General features: G+C 37.7%; 1 protein-coding gene across 2 annotated transcripts in view; it reads right to left on the bottom strand.

The window, feature by feature from the left end:
- Positions 1 to 23,978, bottom strand: part of DPP10 (dipeptidyl peptidase like 10) — a 563,994-nt gene that overhangs the window by 149,700 nt on the left and 390,316 nt on the right. For both annotated transcript variants that reach the window (XM_057424792.1, XM_057424790.1), the window contains exon 4: positions 7,112 to 7,206. In XM_057424792.1, the coding sequence (XP_057280775.1) occupies positions 7,112 to 7,206 (95 nt within the window). The remainder of the gene's footprint in view (positions 1 to 7,111; positions 7,207 to 23,978) is intronic.

Genomic DNA, 23,978 nt, shown 5'->3' with positions numbered 1-23,978 from the left:
AAATGATTCTGCAACAAATAAATACAAGGGACATCCCATCACCACCACCACCCACATGCAACTGGCTTTTCTTCCCCTTTCTATATGGATGATTAAAGTGGAAAACAAATTTCCAATGAACAATATTCCCACATTTGATTGACATTTTCAATGTCAATATTTTGCATTGATGACTTTTTTTTTAAGTTTGCATTTTATGTGTGTTTTACTCATAACAGAAATACCTGTTATGACTGCGTTTAAGAGAAGTTTTAGGCTAGGTTCTGCAAGGGCCCTTCAGTATAACCTCACTTTTATTTATTCAGCTTTCTTATAGCCTGGTTCTGAGTTATTGACGCACTTCATCTTTGCTCTATTCTTTCACCTACTATAAAATGTTAGTTTTCCTATTTTTATGGATTTTAACTAATATAACATTTAAATCAATGCTTTATTCATGGTCTTTTAAAAATATGCTATACAGCAGGTGGAATTTACCTATAACATAATGCAGAACAGAGCTGTAAGAATGTAACTTTAACATCTGTCAAACACTTTACAGTACTCCTCTGTTATCCTTTCTGTTGGATAGTTTTAAGCTAAATAATACACCACAGTTAAAACCAATTAGAGGAAATTTTCACTTTAGTGGAGTTTACTTTGTTGTGGTTTTTCTCCTTTAATTTTAGCCCTCCTTCTGTTTCAGTTTCTTGTACTCCTACTTTTTCCATCAACTTACATCTCCCATACTCCTATTATTATCCTTCCCCAATCATTACTTAGTGCTAACTTTACACACATCTAGGCTTAATTATTATCTTTTTTTTTCAATTCATCCAGGATAAAATATTGCAAACCTCCAGAATGTTACTATAAAACCTGGGGGCAATACCCCTACTTAGGACATCATTCATATCTCCATATCCCATACCTACATCTGTATCAGAATTTTAACTTAATGCTATAACTGAACATCAATATATGGGAGTTCATGAGCATTCATAGGTATTCAGCTCAACCCATCAACTTATCAGCTCATGAGAATTCACAGGTATACAGCTCAACTTATCAGACAGGCATTGACCAAATGGCAATGCACAAGAGGAATCAGATGGGACAAAATTATACTAGCTGCAAAATGAGAAAGCATTTGGCATGTAGCTGTTTCCTGGTGGCACCAGCAATCAAGGAAACAATGGGATTGCTGTGACTGAAAGGAGAAGATGGACCACCCGGAGGTTATATGAGAGAGCAGCTGAGAGTGGAGCCCAGCAGGAGAGCTCGCCTTGTAGCAGTAAAAGCAGGGTACCTCTGAGAAGAGAGTCAGGTTGTAATTAGGAAAATGCACAGTAATTAGAATGTTGAAAAACTTGGGTTTCCAAGGTTACATTTCTTATTGCAGTATTTCTTGTGTCACCTGAGCACTTAATCTGTATTCAAAAACCTTGCAATACTATGTGTTGTATTTGTTAAGGCTCAGACTTCCTATGCAGTGTAAAAGATTATTGTGCCTTAAAACATGATCTAAGCTGAACTCTAACCTATGGATGGGGGCTACCCTGGATGAGTGGTTCTCAAAAACACAAACCAAATTCTACCTCCCAATTTTCTACCTCCCATTCCCCATCTTTGATATAGCCCTTAAATATTTTCTGTACCAAGGAATGATCTCATCAGGACTATTATTTAGAGAGATCCCCCATAAAGCTACTCTAACCTGACAGTTCGGAGTACTGTCCCCTGCATTTTGTATATTGAAACCTCTTTCACTTGGGTAAAAGACAATGAGCACCACCAAACCACAACTGCAAACCCTTCCATCTGTCAGGCTTTCCCATCTCTATGCACAGTGGTGCACTGCAACAATAAAGTCTACCTCATAAAAACTCCTCTACTGAAAAGGTTTTGCTGAAAGGGTTATTTAACATTTAGAGGAGCATGAAAGAGCAGAGATAATTTTACAATGTTCATAACCACCTATTTACAACATGTGTGGGTCAATAAAATGGCCAATGTTGCAACAATTACTAACATTTATGTGGTTATATAATCTTGTTTAATGTATTTACCATTGTTCACCCTTTCATTAACCTCTTATACAAGGGTCTTAAAATATAAGCATGTAAACTACTCTTGCAATTAAATCTACATTAATCATAGAAACACAGAATCATAGAATAGAATCATAGAATAGTTAGGGTTGGAAAGGACCTGAAGATCACCTAGTTCCAACCCCCTTGCCAGGGGCAGGGACACCTCACACTAAACCATGTCACCCAAGGATCTGACCAACCTGGCCTTGAACACTGCCAGGGATGGAGCATTCACAACTTCCCTAGGAAACCCATTCCAGTGCCACACTACCATTACAGTAAAGAATTTCTTCCTTATACCCAACCTAAACTTCCCTTGTTTAAGTTTTAACCCATTACCCCTTGTCCTATCAACAAAGAAACTACAACAGCATTGAGATGATGCACTGAGTTTCCCATCAAAAGAGGAAAGGGGTGTGGTTGGTGGTGGGGAACACAAAACAAACAAACAAAGATATCAAAAGGAAGACAATTATCAAAAAGAAAGGGTATTTATAAACAGTGCTCTGTGACACATCAGGAAAATGCCCCTGCCAAAAGCTCTGCTCAGACTAAAACTTGCATTCTCTGCTTTTGGCTGTAAGGCCTCCAGTGGGTTTTCACAGCTGGGCTGCCACAGCTTAATCATGATACATGAGCCAAGACTACTCCTGCTCTGCTCCACCCTTCTGACACCATCCCCTGATTAGCAAGCAGCAAGAAGTAATCCTTCTCTCCCCATCCTTGTGCAAAAGATGGTCCACAGTAATATGACATTACAACATACCATAGGGTATACTCCCTGAAAGCCCCTGGGAAAAGATTTGTAGTTCAGTAATATCAGTTTGCTATGTACCAGGATGCAATTTCCCCTTGAGATTGAAAAGAGTTGCAGGAAGGCATCAAAATCAAGGGTGAGAGCAAGTCAGAATTGCTGGATTTTAGAAGAGTCGAAAGCATACAGCTGCAGGGAAGCTGTTGTAAATACAAGACCCTGTATTAGAGTTACAAAACTGAAAACAGTTCTACTTGTATCGTTAGGCATTGCAAACAAATTGATAGCCTCTTATTTGATGAGTCAAAATATACCCCATCATCCACACAGGCACACCAGATTCATTTCTGACCCAGAATCCTGGACTGAGTGTTTGTGAGGATGCATGCATGGTATCTGAATAATTTTGCATACATCCACCACAAAAGTAGTGGAACTCAGGGCTAACAAATAAGTGTTACCACCTTGATAATTACTGTGGCTTTTTTTAAGAGGGAAAATTGAAGGCAAAATTTCTAAATATTTCTTTCAATGGATCCAAAACATTTGGAAAGTACTATTAGAGAACACACAGTCCCTACATGTCTTCTCTCATCTCTGTGTTCCCTTTTGTTCATTTTGGTTGGGTTTAAGAACTGTAACAGAATAAAGAGGCTGAGCTAGAAGCATGGTAAGGGACCAGACAGACAACCTCCCCTAGACAAAAGAACCCATGTGGTCATCCATGCTTTCCTCTCCAGCTTAGCCAGGTCTTGTGCCTGAGTTGTGTGTTAGCTGGTAACCTGCTCTTAGGGACTTTATGTAACAGCTGATGGCAAAGGAATAAATAAACTGCTTGTAAACTTCACTTAACCAACTGAAATTGCTTAGATAAATGCAGCATCATGTTACTTACTTTGGAACTGTAACATGCAATAATGTATTGCTAAATGCTGAAAAACTGGTAGGCATGTCATGATCATGGTGATAGGCACCTCGGATAGATGACAGAGAACATATTGTAACCGCATATCGAGGCAGCATCGCAAACATCAGGATGCCACACAGTGATTCATGTCTAGGGCTTTTTTTGGCTCCGTTTAATAGAAGACTTGCCCAGCCTCCAGCTGTTAACATTTATATGCTGCTGGCTCAGAGTATTAACTGTTTCTTAGACAGCATAAACAGGATGTACTACATGCATACACTGAGAGGACAGGTATGTATTAGAAAATGTCTTTACGTTATGCTATCTAAAGATGCTAATAGATATTCTTTGTGCTTTACAAGTTGCTCTTTTCACTTACATCACTGTATTTGTTATCCATAATATTGCTTTGCTGATAGTTTAATTAAATAAAGGCCAGACTGTTTTATTAATAGATTGATTACAGAAAAGGATTCCATTTGAAAAGCATGAATGAAGTGCAATGATTTCTTCTGCTTTTGAATGAAACCTAATGAAACTGGAAAAAAAACTTTAATTTAGGAACTGTGGACAGATACTTCCCTATGAATGGTCATCTTAGAACAATATAATACTAGCCTTTCTTCCTTCCAGATGTATGACTATTTTTAAAGGGTTGTTGTTTTTTTAATCTTTTATACATGTAAATAGTTTTAAAAAAAAAAAGCAGTTTGCTTTTTTTGCTGATACACATGCATAGTAGGCATAGCAGCTCTTCGGCAGGGCTATCTGACCTTTAGGCACTAAGGAAGACAAAGACGGATAAAAGAAATGTACTTTGCACAAAAATGGCAGTCTCTAACGCACAAAAGAAGAGCCAGTGATCCATGTACAATGGAAGACTGCTTCAGGGGATTAGGGATGAGGAAAACAGAAAACCTCTTCTGGGCTGCTGGTTCATATACAGCCCAATCAGTAGTGACAAAGAGTCATTACTAGCTCCTTGCCTTCTCACAATGAGTTTATCATGGCAGTTCAATTTTCAATAGACAATTATGAACATTACTAAGAAAAACCTGCCACTTCTGCAGGTTGCTTGAGCAGGGAGGCAAACAGGAGAGAGAACGTAGACTGAAAGCAGACAAGCTCCCATCAAAAGGTGACTCTTCCATGACTAAAACCCTTTGATAGGGAGGAATGAGGGAACTTGTATTGCCACTGCCTACGTTGGATTTGTGCTGTATTTTCTATTAATACAAGTCATCTCTGCAGAGTCATTAAACCAGTACCATTCTAATTATGCACCAGTGATTAAGCAGATGTGGCACTGAGCAAGGAAAATGTTGATCAATGATCAAGGTGTTTAACTTTGGAAGATTACATTTAGCAGTGTGAATCTGGGGACAGCGGAGCTTAGAAGAATGGGACAGCTTTTGATTTCAGCCATACTGTCTGCTTCTGTAATGTTATGATCTGTTAGGATCACTGGCCACCTTGTCAACAGACAACTCAGCACAGCAACATTTGCCATTGCTCTCTGCCAAATGTCTATCAAGAAATTTGCTGAATCTTCTGCTCTGTGTTCCGCTTTTCATTCTACTTCCATATGAATAATCATTGCTGGAATTCCCTTTATTTACCTCTAACACTCTTAGGTTTTGACTAGGAAAGAAATTTCGAAGGAAGAAACATACGTTTTTATTTGTCTCTGTTCAATACATAATTGTTGGATGGTTGTTTGAATATTAACCCTTTTTGCATCAGTTTCTCACATTTATAATTAAGTAGATATCAGGTGTCTAGAACTCTCTCAGCCTGCATGACTTCAGGATAAATCAATTCCATAAAAAGCACAGAGCAGAGCAACTTTGTGAAAAGAGGTGATTTTCTCAGTGTGAAGCAGGCTGTCCACACCAATCCATCACTACTTGGCAAGACTGGTTTAGCATAGTGGCCTGAATAGCTTGTCATTGCACTTGACATTATGAGCCAAATACTTGCATCCAAAAGTGTATGAATTAAATCTGTGAGGAAACCCAAATCTTATCACTACAGTCAAGTTTTACAGCCAGGGATGCCCAAGCAGCTGCTTGAGTTCAAGTTATATGGTAAAGGCAATATATATGCTTGACACAGTTTATCCTCTACTTAACCAGGCAAGCGCTCACGCACACACACAGATAACAGGGAAAATGCTTTTTCAACAATCTGTGGTTTGCACTTTACAGAAATTCACCTTTTCACCTACTTTTAATTGTGTCTGCTAGCCTTTTTGGCATTAAGTGGTACCCTGAGGCACATCCCAGCATATGGAAGGGTGCACCTTACAGAAAGGGAGCCTCACATATACAAACCATTAAAGTACAATTCTCTCCTCCCTTCAACTTCGTCTTTACACTGACCTAGGAAGTCAGCATCATGTTCTTTCTCCTGAACTTCTACTCTCCTCTTCCTAGTTTTAGGACTTAGAAGAAAAGATCACCAGGGTTTTATGCTTTGAAAGGAGGAATCTGTACCAGCAAAGGCAAGGAACAGACCAGGAATAAAATCAGTGTTTGCCAAACGCCACTGATGAAAATCAGTCATCCTTTTGGGTCTGCAGGTGCAAAAGATTTTACTAAATTAAAAATAAAGGGATTAACAATAACAGCCAGTGGTCTTTACAGAGAATTGATAAGTAAAAATTGACAAGTCACGTATTTCTGCTGCAGAAACCCAATAAACAAGAATTACAGGGTAGGATATTAGTATCACTGAGAATACAGCACCAAGCAAAGCAAAAGAAAATGTAGACTAAGGCATTAAAGCATTTCACAGCAATTACAGCTAGTCAGAAAATTATGCAAATCACTCAGGTATAGATTATTTACTGGTCAAGAGGAATAGTCCCTAATCATCTAGCTTGCCATTACAGCAGAGGAACAAGTAAACCAGAGATTAACATGACTAGGAAATACATTGCATATTTAATTCCATAAAGGAATATCTTCACATGATTTTTGAACATTTTCCCCTTTTATAATAGTGAAAAGCTCTCAACATTTTGAGTAGCATTTCTCCATTCTATGAAATCTTTTATTATATTAGACATCAGATAGATTCACCAGGACACACCAGCCACGCTCCTTCAAATGGCCTAAGCAAAGGATGGACTACAGCCAACAACATATCCTCCAAATTCTTGGTTATTTACACATAGGTTGAATAAAGTAACAAATAACTTCAGCCAGAAATTGTGCACAGACAGAGGAAAGTATTATACTTTCCATTTATATTTAATCTAGTCTCGGTTATAAACATATTTTTTTTAACCTTTAAATATGCTCCCCCACTCCTATTGCAGAAAAAAATGTCAACAGACTTCTACTAAGAAATCAGTAAATAATATATATTACTTACAAAAGTTGTATTTTCCAATAATAATGTCGTCGTATTTGTTTCTACATTCAGTTCAACAACATGTCCATTCCTATTTTTATACACCACTGCTGTATCTGCAACAACAAAGGTTTAACAGTTAGCAAACAAATTCAGTGTTTAATACATCTGTAGAGAAAACCAGCATATTAAAGTCATCAGAATCTCTTTATTACAATACACAGACAAGATTGAGAGAATTGCAGTCACAATATCTAGTTTTCTTGATTTGCATCATGAGCTTCAAAAATAGCAGTTTACACCCTACAGCATTTTCACCTCACTCAAAATATTTGATTCAAATGGAAACATTTTATGTGGCAAAAACATACCCAATGGGATTGCTGTGAACAAAGTAACATCTTGAATGTAAAACTGCTTTCACTGTCAATCCAACAGATTGATATCACTGTCATTTTGACACTTTAGTGTCCACCCATATCCACTATGAAAAGCACCATATACCAAAGTTACATTGTGCAATGAAAAAAGCTGGACACCATATTCACATATCGATGTGACTCTTAACAAAACTACTGTACTGTTCTGTATCTCTGGTAACTAGTCTGACAAAGACATGCACTATATCTTAAGACAATCCATGTCCTGTGTGATTAGTGCTGGGCCACAGAATACCAGGTTGTCACATAAACCGATCGTTATCAAAGAAGGGTTAAAGCTAGGTCCATTTGTAGAACACTTAGAATGCTGTGGGATGAACTGTCATAATTTTTTCCTTCTACCACTTAGTTCATTTGTAAGCTTCTATAAGAAAAATATTGAATACACCTGAACTAAGGAAAAAAATAGGATTGTGGCTCCTATTAAAAAAGCTTTCTATCTGTTTGCATCAATACCTGTGAAATTACCAAGAAACAGGCAAGAACTACATAAGTCTTGATTTAAAAATCAAGAAAATTGGTTCCAAATTTCCTACTATTTCTAATATGAGATTGAACAGATTGAGTGCTGACTCTTTTTTGTTATTTTAAACCCATGTAATTGATATTTAATCAAATGAAACAATTTTGTTATAAAAATGTAAAAGGCATAAGGAAAGTTCTAAATTAGAACCTAAATAAAACACAAAAAAACTTTACTAATCCTTAGCAATATCTGAAAAATTCATTCCAGAACCATGAGTTTTATGAAGTGGGAAGTAAACATGACTAGAGGAAAAGGTTCTGCTATCATAAAAATGTGCTTCACTTTTCCAGAAAAATGTAGCTGTATTTTAATGGACTCCACAGAAACTCTAGATCTGCAGCACTACTGAATGTCCTCTAATATGTTCTGTAAAATTAATGAAGCCTCATTTGAAGAGCTTACTAAGCTATTTTCGGATCAGGGCTAAGAAATGGGGTGGGATCAGTGGAGTTTAGGACAGTATTATCAAAGCTTTCATTTAGGAAGAAAATTAGATGGTGAAGTGTGGAATTAACAGCAACTTCTTATAAAGAAAAACATTTCAAATACTCACTTTGAATAAAAAGAAGTAACACTTTGTAGGAAGTTATTTTGGTTTCAGGTTACTGGTTAGTACAGAACATTAAAGTTTTTGCAACTTCTCGTAGGGTTTTGTGCATGTATCATTTTAGGTATCCTAACACAAATCCTCAATGATGTTGTACCAGGAAGCTAAATAATAGTATAGAAAAAATAAGGCTGTTTGGCCAAAGATCTGTCCCCAGTTATGAGCAAACCATAATGTGAAAAACAGCACATATAACTCAGAGATATTTAACTCCTGTCAACAATTAGCCATGTTCATTCCTCCCGCTTGGACAGTGATCTGAACAATGCATTTTTGGTCCATAGGTAAGACTAATATGCCACCTAAATCCAAACAACAGTATTAGAATGTGACTCCTTCTCAGTTTCTACATGCCATGTACATTTGGCCAATAGGATTTATAGCATCATGCCTAATCCTACCAAGAACATTTCACCCAAATTAAGAACTGCCCCTTAAAATTGCTAAAAGGACCATGAGTAAAATACACAGTCCTAGGGCTCTTCCTGCAAGTCATACACACAGGGTGAAATGGCATTTGGAATACGAAATACTACGAATGACATAAATTAAAGCCTTTGTTCTCAAGTTAGAATAAACTGTATTCAATTATTAGACCAGAAAATGGAGTCAGTCCTCTTCAAAAAGCAGACTTTACTGTCCAGTAATTATACCTCTCACTGAACTTGGGCTTTCATCACTGTATTGGACTCAGTAGTTAACTTCCGAAGCACATAAATTAAATGAATGTTTGCAAAATACATGGAGATTCTTAGATACAAAATTATATTAATAATACCATGTATGCATTGAGGATGAACAGGCTTCACAAGTAATCATATTAATTAATATGGAAGTCTCATTCCAATCAATAGATTGGTAGTTGATGGTCACACAAATAATGATGATTTTTTCACTGATGGCTCAAAAGTAAGTAAAGAGCCATAAACGTACATTTGTGTTGAAATTCTTGTTACCTAGAGTAAAAAAGTTCACCGAAGAAAATAATACCTAGTCCTTAATACTGTCCATTTACACAACTGATTTATTTATTTTGTTTATTATCTTGGTGTCTTCACCAGAGAAGTTCAGGATCCCTGACTCTTCACACAACCATTCAGAGAAGTAGAGTTCCTACTTCAAAGAAATTCTTGTTTAATTTTAAACAAAGAGTCGTATTATGTAAAAACCTCTTGGCTGGGCACATACTGCAGCACTGAAGAGCCACCTAGTCTACCTAAGGGTCTTACCAAAGTAGAAGGCATTCTGTCTTAAGCAAAGGAGAACGCGAGGAAGCCTCTGTAAAGAACATGTGCTATCAAGTCACCAGCCCTGGATGATGTACACAAAACAGATTTTAAAACAACTAATTGGGAATTTCCTATTTGAAATAGTTCTCAAATTTCGGAAAACTCTGGAAACTCCAGAGCACTGGTTGACTGATAAATTTATTCTCTGCTACTGAAGGTGAGGACAGACAACCAAACATCTGTATATGTTACCCTGACATCGGTCCCAAATAAAATAGTGGCACAATAAATCCAGGATCCTTCCTACAAAATACTGGCCAGCAATATAATTAACACATGATGACATTTTAAAAACACAGATCTTCTTAAACAAAGTTTTAACAGGGTTATGTTTGATAGAGGCAACTATGCTGAAACTGCGTATTGGGTTTTTATTTGTGGCATTTGATTTATTTTATGATGTGATTTGAAAGCTTATATTAAATGGAATTAACAGGGAAACACAATAGGAGGATTAAAAATAGCATCACTAATTAAAATAATGAGGAAGACAGGGTACTCCTCCCAAGAGATCTGTCTCACCTGGTTAAATGGTCATTGTTGTAGATGGGAGACTGGAATTGAAGAGCAGTTATGGAAAGCTTATGGGCTTATACAGATAAATGCTGTACAACTTGTTCTCAATGCAGTATCATGGCAAAAAGAGTTGATACAATTCTTCAGCATAAGTAGATCACAAGTAAATGTCCTAGGGTGATCTTGCCTCTGCTTACAGCACTGGTGAGATTGGCACTATTGTAAAATGGCCAGTTCCTGGAACGCACAATGCAAGAATAGGAAATGTGTAAAGAGGAACGCTAAAAAACTCAGCGTCAATCTGGATCAGAAAACAAACATAAAAATGCAAGGTTGAAATGGCTAAAATTATTCAGGTTGACAATGAGAAAGTTTAAAGACATCTAAGTCATATATATATACATACATAGCTAGGCAAAAGTTGACAACAGTTATGGACGCTGGGATATGTGGAAGAGCTCAGCAAAGGAGATGATCGAAACTGCAGCCCTGAGACATTTTTTCTTAAAGACATGCTTTAGACCTTTATTTCAAGAAATAGTTTAATCTGAAGTTGAGTAAAAAGTATAAAGGGTTGACACTGGATGGCTGTAGCAATCTCTCCTGGCCTGTAATCTGGATTTAATTCCCTCTATTGATTTTTCCCATCCCCTTCTGCAACAAATCTTTGGAAATACAGGATTGTCTGAACAATATAACTCATGTTTGTAGCTGTGTGCTAAGAAAATTTTAATAGAAATCTCAGCCCTTGGGTTTTTTTTAGCTGGCTGCCTATGGCAAGGGATCGTTGATAAATATCAAGGGATTTTTTTTTTTTTTTTCTGACGCATAATTCGTCTCCTGTTTGTGTGCTCTACTCCACTTTCCTACACATTATCAAACATCGATCTCAGCTGCAGATGGGATACTGGGGTTGGTTAGTGCTGCAGGCCCGTTCAGAGAATCTGCAGGGGTAGATGGCTGATACGATGCTCTAAGGCACATCATGCAAATCCCACAAATCTCAAAAGAGAAAATTTTCCCAGGCAGGCAAAATGGATTACCACACTTTCTCCCCTCCCTTGCCTAACCCTGAAGCAGGTGGTTTAGTTTACCTGCTGAGATGGTTCTGGTTTGTCTCACTGAATTGATTTGCTCAATTTGTGCAGGGGTTTCAACGATGACTATCATAAAGATTTTTCTTGTTCTCTGTGTTGGATATGGAAGGTTTTTCACCACAACTGCAGCATTTAGTTTAATTAAACCCATTAGTTTTTTAGAAGACAAACTTGATGCTTGTCTGAAAAAGGTAATATACTTGGTGATTCATCAGTCACTCTGGTAATATACAGAAAAAGGTATGGTAGGCTCAGTTTTATTACAGATGACCCTCTTAGGAAGAATTTATTCCACCTCTGATTCTGAGTTTATTTGTAAAGGGGATTGTGAGAGAGGCTGCCTAGTGGACATACACCTCTGTAATCTAAACCTGCTGCTGAACAGGTTATCTGCAACTTATTTGGCTTTCATAAAGAATGCAACATTAAGTAAAACATTAAATGAAAGCAAACTAAAAACAAAACTCTTCTGTAATTATTGCAGAATAGTAATTTCACCTGAGTCGGCAACATATTACTCTTCTTACAGAACTACATTAACTGCAGAACCAACAATAATTTATTTTATCATTGTGAGGTTAAATATCTAAGTTCTTACGCCATTGTACGTTTTTGAATAATAGTTTGGAAATATATCAATACCATAAACAGCCCTCAGTGATGCAAATACTATGAAAATATGGTATCATCATAATCTCAGATATTTTTAAAGTGAAAGCAGTATTTCATATAAATAATTTTACTAAGACTATTGTTCCTGGTTTAGGTTCAAATCTGGTAAAGGTTCTGCTCAAGATCAGCATATTTATTGTTGGCAGGAGATGCAGCTCTATACTCTGCCTGGCCTAATATCTGTTCTTCCAGGGAATGTCAAAGTACAGGCAAACTATCACAAAATGCAAAAGAATCAATACAAAACTTTTTTTTTTAATTTGATAAGCAGCTTCACCCCCTTCAATTCTGCAATAATTTCTTTACCCTCATTTATTAAATTTGCCCTCATTTACTGAATTGACAATACTCTGCCATGTCTTAAATGCTATAAAATTCATTTTAAGCACTTACTGTTCCAATTTGCTTCACATAAATGTTCAAATTATTGGAAAAATCCCAGGCCTTTTAAATTTGAATGGAAACTCATGTATTACTTGGGGGAGAAAGCAGACTAACCACCATTCTGAAAATCAAGCCCTAGATTTTGCTAGTGCAAGAATCTGACTCAGAGTCTACATGACCTTTAATGATCTAACTTTCTGAAATTAGGACACTGAATGGTGGTGGTTTATTTGATGAATATCTACTCTGATTTCACATGTCAATGAAATTAAGCAACTTGTCCTGTAAGTGAAACTACACAGACTGGATTGAAAGGGCAAGTTACTGTATGCTTTAAAGAAAACCTAAATTGTGACTAAACTTCCACATTCCAAACACTTAAAAACTTACTATTTCTTAGAGCTAGCCTCTATTATCTTTACTCAAAATTACAGTATCTGTAAGCAATGCTTTGGGAAGTGTATCGAGATTTGGCAACTATTTTGCAAATAAATCACATAATTATTTCAAACAACAGCTGTTCAATGTTAATCCGCGGAGCTGTTTTCTTTACTCTCTTTCACTAGTATTCTTTCACCAACTTGAAAAACAGGATTTACTTCCAGACAGCCATTACACCTTACCTCACAAATATTTCCTCAGAAACCAACCTTTTCCTTGTTTACAGACGCACAATTCTGTCCTGTTAGTAACTTTATTACATATCATCAGTTTGCTGCTCCAAAGAATTAGAAAAGACAATACAAAAAAAAAAATCTAATTCCTACTAAATTCACAATACTGTTAATGCCATTTTTGTTTGCAAAACAAAAGTACTTTGGTAGAATATTTTGGTAGATTTGAATTATTTTTTATAATAAGGTTTATTTCATGGTAACTCGTGTGCTGAACTTGTGTGGATCCATCAATTTCAAGGAGACATGCCAAGCTCAACTTGCTAGGACGTGGCTCAGTAGTGTTTTAGAATTTACTAATACTAATATTGAGTAGCTTGAAGAAAAAAATGATTTATACAGAAGTCACAGAGAGCATACACAGCTAATTGGTTGCTAATATGTTCACAGCATTGTAAATCTTAGCCTAAGCTAGTTGCCTAAAGCAGCTCAGAAGTACTAGGCACTGACACTCTAAGTATTCACATCCTAACCTCCCCTCACTTACAAACAGGGAGCATCACAGATATCTGATGGGCTTTTGTCCACTTTCATAGAGTCACAGATTCATAGAATGGTTTGGGATGGAAGAAACCGTAAAGGTTATCTAGTTCCAACCCCCCTTCCATAGGCAGAGACACCTTCCACTAGACCAGGTTGCTCAAAACCCTGTCCAACCTGGCCTCGAACACTTCCAAGGATGGGGCAGCCACAGCTTCTCTGGTCAACCTGTTCCAGTGCCTCACCACTCTCACAGTAAAGAGCTTCTCCCTAATATCTAATATCTAAATCTAACCTCTTTCAGTTTCACTTCGTTTTTCCTGGTCTCGTGAGAACACAGAATAGGGACCCAAATCTGGGGCTTTTCCCTATCCAGCAAGAGGAGCAGATTCATCCTCCCATCTCTCTAGCAAAGCTTGCCTTCTGCCTGGCCAAAGAAGGCCCAGCTGATGAGCCGTGGGTCTCATTTCTAAGGGCAGGACCCAAGGAGTTTTCTGGGGATACAGCAGCAGCAATACTCAGGCAGCTTTTTGCATAGAATCCATCAGATATTATGGCAATCAGTCTTAAGAGTGTAAACAGCACCCAGAAAGTGAAGGAAAGAGGAGAGTCATGCAAGCAATGCCAAAAATCTTCTCCACAGTATCTAGAATAAGGAATCTTCAGGGCAGTCTTCTCAAATTCTGATCGTGTTAACCTGAAGATAGTAAATGCTTTTTTTTCCCATTGAAAATATTTACTAAGTTTCATTTATTTAGATAAAATTCTGTTTTGCAGCACAAACAGCAGCATTAGTAAGCATCCTCCTTTTCCTTATATTTTCCTTTTTTTAAAAAATTCAAACATAAGAGAAGGTTGATACCTTGCTGTCAACACATATGTCAATCAGCCCCTGATGTACACGGTATTATTAGAACTGCAGATGGCGTTTCATTAAATTGATTACAGAAAATGTCATGCTAATTAAAATAGAGAATGATTTCTGATTTAATGAACAGGAGGTGCTAGACAACTCTTTGTCTAATTAAGTGTTTGCTAATTAAATAAAATAGTCATTTACAAAGATATTACAGATACAGACCAAATTTCAATATGCCAGATAAGTCACGTCAGCTGAGCATGATTTCCACTGTTTTTTTCTAAAAGTTTAGTCTTGTTAGTAGTACTTTCAAGAAAATATTTATTTTACATTAGTTTTATAATGTAAACTGTGACTCCTCTAGACAATATTTCATTATATAGAAGATTCCCTATTCAAAGTGACCTGCAAAGTGATAGACACAGGTAATTCCTGTACTCTCTGATTTCTACAGGTCTTCTACTTCCCTTTCTGTTCTATGCCCAACATAAACTAACCAAAAACCAGGTGGAGATCTTACAGCACAGTAACTACAGAAATGAAAGGAGCACAGTCACAGTAGCATCCCATGGGACACAAGCAAACTAGCTCTGCGGAGGAGGTAGACTTCTCAGTTATTAAAAAGAACTATATGAATGGGAAGATAGAAACCAAAACAGTAAATATTGACTGTTATGCTGATACTGATGAATTAATCAGCCTAATAAAAAAATAAGTTTTATTTATTTTAATTATGTTTATTCCATATTGTATATTTGTGCAAAAAGAGGTAAGTAGCACAAACTGGAAGTGCAGGCATTTGCAAAAAACCTATCCTCCTCCTTTCTTCAACTCCAGAATAAAGTGATCAGGCATGCTGGATTGGTCTTGAAAATTCAAGTCTTCATCCATAATCAATGTAACTTCCTCTTTTCCTAATCTTTTCATGGCTATCATACCAAGTCATGCTCAACTTATGCCAATTTTCAGTGGTTCCCATTACTTTAGTGTATCAGCCTACGGAAATCTTCAACTATTCTCAACAGCTAATATTCATTTACAAAATTGCAGATTTCTTCCCTATCATGCAATTGCAGAGGATCATGCCTCATTAATAAAACTCCTGATATCCACATGCCAGCACTTCAGATGGGACAGAGGAAACAGCTCTTGAATATTAAGAAAACCACTGGGACTTAAAAGAAAAAAATACAATAGTGACATATATATACCACAGTTAAATGAAGCCTTATTGAGTCTCAACTGAAACAGATGAATAAATATTCACTGCAGAGGTGCTAGAGGCAATAAGGTGAACAACGACCATCAGCCACAGGTAATAATGTCTGTCATGAGCTCGGATGGAAGAACCTGGCTGTCTGCTGCCTGAGCAAGTCACTTCTGTACATGCTGGAAAGATGTAAACGCAAGAGAAGTTGCTGAATTGCATCACAAAGACAATAAAGATATAGCTAGATAGACTGAAATGCACGTAATCATAGAGAATGTAGCTGAATAAAGAAGTGCTGTGGAATCCAGGTATATTGTCAGCTTAGTTTTCTGAGCAAAACTTAACCTCACACCCCAGTTTTCGAAAGACGTTTGACATCTGTGTACTGCCATGACAACACAAAGCTGTTAAAATTTAGACATGTCCAAGGTTTTCCTACAAGTTTACCAATTTATTAACTGGTAAGTTAAATTGCAACCCCTTGATGACTTGGGTCTGAAATCCAAGGAGTCTGCTCACCCCTTTAGGTCCACATGAAGGTGTCTCAGGAAGCTGATTTAACCAGAGCTGATGGCTCAATGCTTACCATCATGGTCAGGCTGTGGGCTTGCACTAAAAAGATCGCAAGTGCAGCATCGATGTGACCTCAGAGCTGTCCTTACCAAGATGTGTAATGCAGCTCTGGAGAACGGGGCAGTCCCAGCAGAGCACGCCAAAGGCAAATGAGGTCATGGCGTAGGATTTCCAGGTTTACGCTGGCAATGCTGCTGCTTATTACTTACCACGCTCCAGCTAATTTCTGTAGTATATGGACATTTTGGTAAATCCAGTACAGGCTATAGTAGACTTCATTTTGAAGAAATGACAATCAAAACAGAGGATACAGAGAACATGATTATGCAATGTAGTATCTAAATGCTCAGTGAGAGTGAGGATAGTCTAGAGTCAGATTATTTGCTAGTGAAAAAACATGCAGATAGTTTTGTGGAAAATTAGTATTGACAGGCACTTGAAAAGTGAAATAAATGTCTGTACTATCAAATTAGCTTTACCCAGATCTTATAATAGTTTTCACTCAGGATAGTGATACCTTCTACTAACGTATCCTAACTCTCCAACTTTAGTCAATGCGATCAGAGGACAATATATTATGTCCCAAATAAAATATGCATATCAATCCCATTAAATAACTAAAGTGTCAAATAACAATCCCATACAGTGCTCCATTTTCCTTAATTTTTAATGACTACTCACTTCTTCAGAATAAACTTTCAATTGTAATGAAAATGACAAGCACCAAATTTACCATGCCTGGCATTGCTATTACAAGACTGCATCAGACACACAAAACAATTACCTCATTAACCATTATAAAAGCAAACTCTCCTCTGTAATGAACTTGGCCCACAGTCAGTACCAGGAGAGAATAATCTAACAATGAAAAGAATGTTGATTACTTAGAGTGTGTCTTTATATTCAATGACCCAGAGAATATTTAATTCTATCTATCCTAACTTGAATGGCTCTCTACTGCCTTTTCCATGTCTAGTGCACCACAGAGTGAATCCTTATTCACAAATGGTGCTGAATCTTTAGTCCTCATCAAAACCGGGTAAATATTCAAAATAAAAAAAAAATAAAATTGTATTCACTTACCAATATGAGAAAAATGTTAAGAAAAAATTGGGATATTTCCTTTATGTACCATGGTCTCTTCCTTGAGGCTCTGCAGAAGTGAATGCAAGCCTCCTCCAGTGCCATAAATACACTGCCACTTGGTGTAAACACATGTCAAAACAGCCGCTATTTTGGCTAGGAGTGAACAAGCTATTTCCACAACACAAAGTCTGAGCCTCTACCTCTAAAAACAGATATTTCATCATCATCTGGACAGTGATAATGTACACCATTTGAGTTGTGAAACATGTCAGAACGGTTGCTAATTTTCTGTGAAAACCAATTCACTGTATTTTTATTACTTTGTGTGTAGGTCTGGGAGTGAGTATCTGTTCACTACTGAGAGGCAACAGGTCAAATTTTGTGATCTTAAATACATAGTTCAAATCTACTCTGAAATCCTGACTTGTAGATACCAATGAGACATTTTGCAGTGAACAATCTGTGGCCACTGAAAACGAAATTAAATTTAAAATTATGCCGAATAATAAAGCATCTGTGTGCAATAGAGATGCTTCCTATTTTAATAAATATTCTTCATTATGGCATTAGGTACAAAAACTTCAATAAGTCACTAGTGCATTTACTCTCAGCCCTTTTCAGCAAGACATTTACCATGTGCTTCATTTTCCCTGCACTGTATCCAATAGCTTTGCTAAAATCTAGACATCTTTGTTAAAATCCTGACTGTATTGGAGTTTATGGGAGTTTTGTTTCACAGAGCAGTGGACCCACAATTTAGCAGGTGCACCTAAATGTCACAGAACTACATGATTGACAGGACTTTTTATTTTATACTACTAAAGACTAACCGAAATATTTTAAGTTATTATAAAAATAAAAAGGTAGGCAATTTTCACAATTATTTAACCTGCTTTTCCAAAATACCAGGTGTCTCATTCTGATTTACAAGACAAACGTGTTGATTAAATGAAGATCATTAGCTTACCATGCAACCAGTAATATATAAATCACATCAAAGCGCTGTTTTGTGATTTTGTTTGTATCTTTTTATGAACATAAGATACCAGTCTATACTAAATTATTTCTATGGATCCATCATCTAGACTTTTAATAGAAATTAGACAGTCAAAAGTCAAGTGTCATTAGAATTTCTGCCAAGAAGTACTAAATCCTGTGTAACTAAATCTAACTTATGAAATGAAAGCTCTTAACATGTCTTGCTGTCACAGGTGTACATTACCTACCATACTTCTGCAGTTCTTAGAAATATCCACGCTAGCTAATTTGAAAATTAAATGGTGAGTATGTATGTATATAATCAACATAGATAGGGAAAAACAAATTCAGCACCTATGTTTGAAAACACTGGTGTATTTTCCACTGGCATTCATTCGTTTCCACTGCTCTGTTGAAGTATGGGGAATTAGAAAGGCAGTGCCAGCAACTGCATAGGATGACCACAACAGTGCTTGTCTTTGTTCAGTGGATCCTGACCCACATGGAACACACAGTGCAAGTTCCGTAAGAGCAGGAAGCAGGTCTAGAGGATGAAATAATTTAGGAAACAGTCTTAGCCAGGGTGCAAACAGAGAACTCAGATGTAAGATCAAACTCATACAAGCAACCTTTCTGACAGACCAACTGAAGTCCCTCATACTGGCCTGGGATGATTCTGACTGTATTTTAGAGCACTCACCAATAGATTTTATTTGGCTAAAAGATGAAGTCTTAGTTCCAAAGGGAAAAAGAAATAAGCAATTAAGTTTCTACCTTAACATCTTGATGTGCTTTCCATTACTTTTCTCAAAATTACAAAACTGACACGCTACTTAGGGACATTTTGTGCAGCTCATCTATGTAATTAATTTAAAATAAAATGTACCTGAATGGCAATATTACATAGAATCATAGAATGATAGAATAGTTAAGGTTGGAAAGGACCTTAAGATCATCTAGTTCCAACCCCCCTGCCATGGGCAAGGATACCTCACACTAAACCATATCACCCAGGGCCTCGTCCAACCTGGCCTTGAACACTGCCAGGGATGCAGCATTCAGAGTCTCCCTGGGCAACCCATTCCAGTGCCTCAACACCCTAACAGGAAAGAATTTCTTCCTTATATCCAATCTAAACTTCCCCTGTTTAAGTTTTAACCCGTTACCCCTTGTCCTATCACTACAGTCCCTAATGAAGAGTCCCTCCCCAGCATCCCTATAGCCACCCTTCAGATACTGGAAAGCTGCTATGAGGTCTCCATGCAGCCTTCTCCAGCCTCAACAGCCCCAACCTTCTCAGCCTATCTTCATACGGGAGGTGCTCCAGTCCCCTGATCATCCTCGTGGCCCTCCGCTGGACTTGTTCCAACAGTTCCATGTCCTTTTTATGTTGAGGACACCAGAACTGCACACAATACTCCAGGTGAGGTCTCACAAGAGCAGAGTAAAGGGCCAGGATCACCTCCTTCAGCCTGCTGGTCACACTCCTTTTGATGCAGCCCAGGATACGGTTGGCTTTCTGGGCTGCGAGCACACACTGAAGCTGGCTCATGTTCATTTTCTCATTGACCAACACCCCCAAGTCCTTCTCTTCAGGGCTGCTCTGAATCTCTTCTTTGCCCAACCTGTAGGTGTGCCTGGGATTGCTCTGACCCAGGTGTAGGACCTTGCACTTGGCATGGTTAAACTTCAAGGTTGGCATCAGCCCACCTCACAAGCATGTCAAGGTCCCTCTGGATGGCATTCCTTCCCTCCAGCGTACCAACCAAACCACACAGCTTGGTGTCATTGGCAAACTTGCTGAGGGCGCACTCAATCCCACTGTCCATGTCAGTGACGAAGATGTTAAACAAGACCGGTCCCAACACCGAGGGACACCACTCATTCCAGGTCTCCAGCTGGACATTGAGCCATTGACCACAACTCTTTGTGTGCAGCCATCCAGCCAGTTCTTTATCCACCGAGTGGTCCATCCATCAAATTGATGTCTCTCCAATTTAGAGACAAGGATGTCATGTGGGACAGTGTTGAACGCTTTGCACAAGTCCAGGTAGATGACATGAGCTGCTCTACCCCTGTCCATCAGTTCTGCAGCCCCATCATAGATGGCCACCAAATTGGTCAGGCAGGATTTCCCCTTAGTGAAGCAATGCCGGCTGTCACCAAGCACCTTGTTGTTTTTCATGTGCCTTAGCTGCCTTCCAGGAGAATCTGCTACAAGATTTTGCCAGGCACAGAGGTGAGACTGACTGCTCTGTAATTCCTCGGGTCATCCATTTTCCCCTTCTTGAAAATGGGGGTTATATTTCCCTTTTTCCAGTCATCGGGAACGTCACCTGACTGCCATGATTTCTCAAAAGTGGCCAGGAAATTCATTCGTCAGTTCCTTCAGGACCCGCGGATGGATTTCATCAGGACCCAATGACTTGTGCACGGTCAACAAGAAGATAATCAAGGAAAGGTTAAACAATGGCACTCTTTGCAAGACAACAACTGTTCTTTAATAGTGTGAACATCTACTAATAATTTGAAGATGCGTTACCCACAAAAGGAGGAGCACAGATCTGCTCCAGGTGTGATGTGCAAGTGAAACAATAGAACTTTTCTCCATACGTTAGTCATACATTTATTACAAAGAATAATTTTTTAAATTATGGCTCCAAATTTATCCTATTGATTATTCCAAGCAATTACTCTGCTTACCTGCTTTTGAGAGCATAATTCAAGGTATTCACCATTTATTTTCCATTGGAATTATCTTCCCCTTTCAGATTAAGATTGTCACTGAAGTTATAATTTCTTGTTTGCCCTAAGTAAAGGTGTGATTTTTACACTGAAATGCTAACTTCATTAGTAAATCTATACTTGCTCAGTATCTGCTTTAGACACCTAGAAATTATTCTATTAAAAGTTCAACACTCCTGTTTAGAGATTTTTTAATTTTTGCACTGAAAAATAAAACAGGAAAATAGCGGGAAGGACTGAATAAGCTACAGGATGAATGGTGAAAAATATACACCCAGCGCTAATAATCTATACTTATTTAAATAAATGCATCTAGAATAAGCATCATTATGTCATGAGAAAACCCTGAACAGAAACTTTCTTGCTTTTTCTCTTCTACTCCATTAGCAAGGTTCTATTACAGGGCATGTAAGAAGGACTTATCTGCAAATATTAACAGAAATGTAATTTGTTTTGGTGTAATTGTGCCTTTGGCAGACCATCCATATTTTCAAATCTAAGTATATTGCTTTGAAAGAAGATTAAATACCTCAGTAAATGAAAGATATTGTGTTTACATTTATTCATTTTTTCATCTTTATTAAACAATTTCCTGATTTTTCAAACAGATTTTGCTCTATGATTTTCATTTTCTGTGCAATTAAAAAAAACATTCATGCACCAAACTGGAACACAGACAGAAATGTCCCATTTTTTTTCCATATGCAGATCACTTTTATTAGTTGTAAACACAAATTTTATTCTGGTTTACAGGTTGAAATTGAAGTCACTGCAGGGAACCTACTTAGCAGTTCCATGTACTCATACGCAGTGTATGAGGTGGATTTTGCCTACAAAATTGTACATTCCAACTACATAATGGCTGGACAGTTGGCTGATGCAAATAGAATAAACTGCATTCATTATATGTAGTAGATTCAGCGATTTCAAGGCCTAAAGGACCCATTAGGGCCTTCTATCCTGAATTCCTTCAGAGCAAAGATTACAGAATTTTGACCTGCAATTCTGGCACCAGGCCTATGATTTCCTGTTTTTTTTTTCTTTTGTAAAAAGCATGCAGGCTTGCTTTAAACATTTTAATGCAGACTCCACTGTATCTCTTGATATTATAATATGAATTAACTAAGAAGAAAAACAAGTCCTACCATGATGCCATTAATACCTTACACAAAGAAAGACCTTTCACTATATTGCCTGGGGGAACTATCAATTTTAGAATTAAGCAAATCCCAGAATTTGGAGCCTATTCTGTTCTGTGGAATGCAAATCTTCTACTGTCTGATTCCAGTTTGTGTCACTGAAACAATTCGCTGAAACGGTAAAAATACAATGTTCTATCTAAACTTACCCAGCATACTGCAAATATGCTTGTGGGGCCTGTGGGGACTAGCCCTAAACTTCTGCTTCAGCACTTTGCCTTTCAAGGTCAAAGCACAACTGCCTTAACCATCTCCCCCTCACCCATTTGGGGAACAGCCTCAAATACTGCCCTTTGAAAATTACAGTAAAGGGCTTAGAGGAATACAATTAAAACAATTATGGAAGCAAGTTTACTTTAGAAGTCCCCACCCAGCGATGACAACAGAGACATGCATGTTCTTCTGTTCCTACCCTGCCCAGAGCCATGGGAGGGTTTTGTAACTATCTGTAGGGCAGATTATGTCTCACAGCTGCACAGCACAGAGCTGGGGAGGCTGCAAAGGATGGCATAAAAATATTAACTGCCTACAAATAAAAGGAAAGTTAAAAATAAAAGAAGACCAGCAGTTCTTTATTGCCCCATGTCTCACATCAAAACATCCTACAGGTACGATGGAGAGGCTTTCTCCACCACTGCAGGTCAGACTTCAAGAATATTTTGTATTCTATATTAAAATAATCACACTACACCTTTTTTAATCAGACCTGTGCCAAAGGCATAAATATGCACAATGCCAAGAACAGGTTTTTGTAACATATTGGAAATTTTTCTCTATGTAGAGACAAAAAAATAAAGGGAAGCATAAGTTGTAAACTCAAATTTAGTTTCTCAACATTCTTTTTTAGCCCTTCAAATTTTTAGGGGCTGTACCTTTTAGTATGGCTCCATTTAGTGACCCTATTTAAGTTTTCAAGGCTAAACCTATTCACTTGCTATTACTTAATTTAATGAAGATGCGCATATAAATTTCTACATACTCCAACAGTACAGAGCACCAACATGCGTTTTTCTACAGCGGCATTTTCCCTAAATATGAAACCCAGTAAACAGTGGCAACATTATTGTTACTTATTTTCAGCTCAGACAAAAAAAGCATTGGATCGGTTTTAAAGGCACAGCCCTGTGCTGCCACTTTTTTCCTCCAAGAAAAGAACCCACAAATGGAGTTCCCTAGGATGGAAACTACTTCCTAGGAAGAAAATAGCTAATGCATTTGAGGATGAATTGTCTTGTTCCAAGCAGATGCCTACTTTGGGCCAAGAACCCTTGGCCAGCTACCAATTACTCTAAGAAAGACTTTTCACATTTATTACTCAGCAGAAGGCAAGAGGAAGAAAGCTTCCAAGCTCCCTAGAGTGAAATATGAGCACTATGAGTCTGTGCTCAGTGATGAGGACATGTCTGGCATACTTGGTATGGGGGAGATGAGAGAAGTGCCTTAATTGTCAATAGAAAATAAAAATAAATTAAAAAAAACTAAAAAAAAGGGGGGGAAGAAAAATGTAGCTGTCTCTTGGCAAGAGCAGGTTACTTAATCCCTACAACATGGAA

This window comes from Pezoporus wallicus, unplaced genomic scaffold (assembly GCF_028554395.1).
Source record: "Pezoporus wallicus isolate ANWC-B61680 ecotype Strahan unplaced genomic scaffold, APGP_CSIRO_Pwel_v1 contig_8394, whole genome shotgun sequence".
NCBI classification, from domain to species: Eukaryota; Metazoa; Chordata; class Aves; order Psittaciformes; family Psittacidae; genus Pezoporus; species Pezoporus wallicus.
This window is presented reverse-complemented; position numbering and strand designations above follow the sequence as displayed.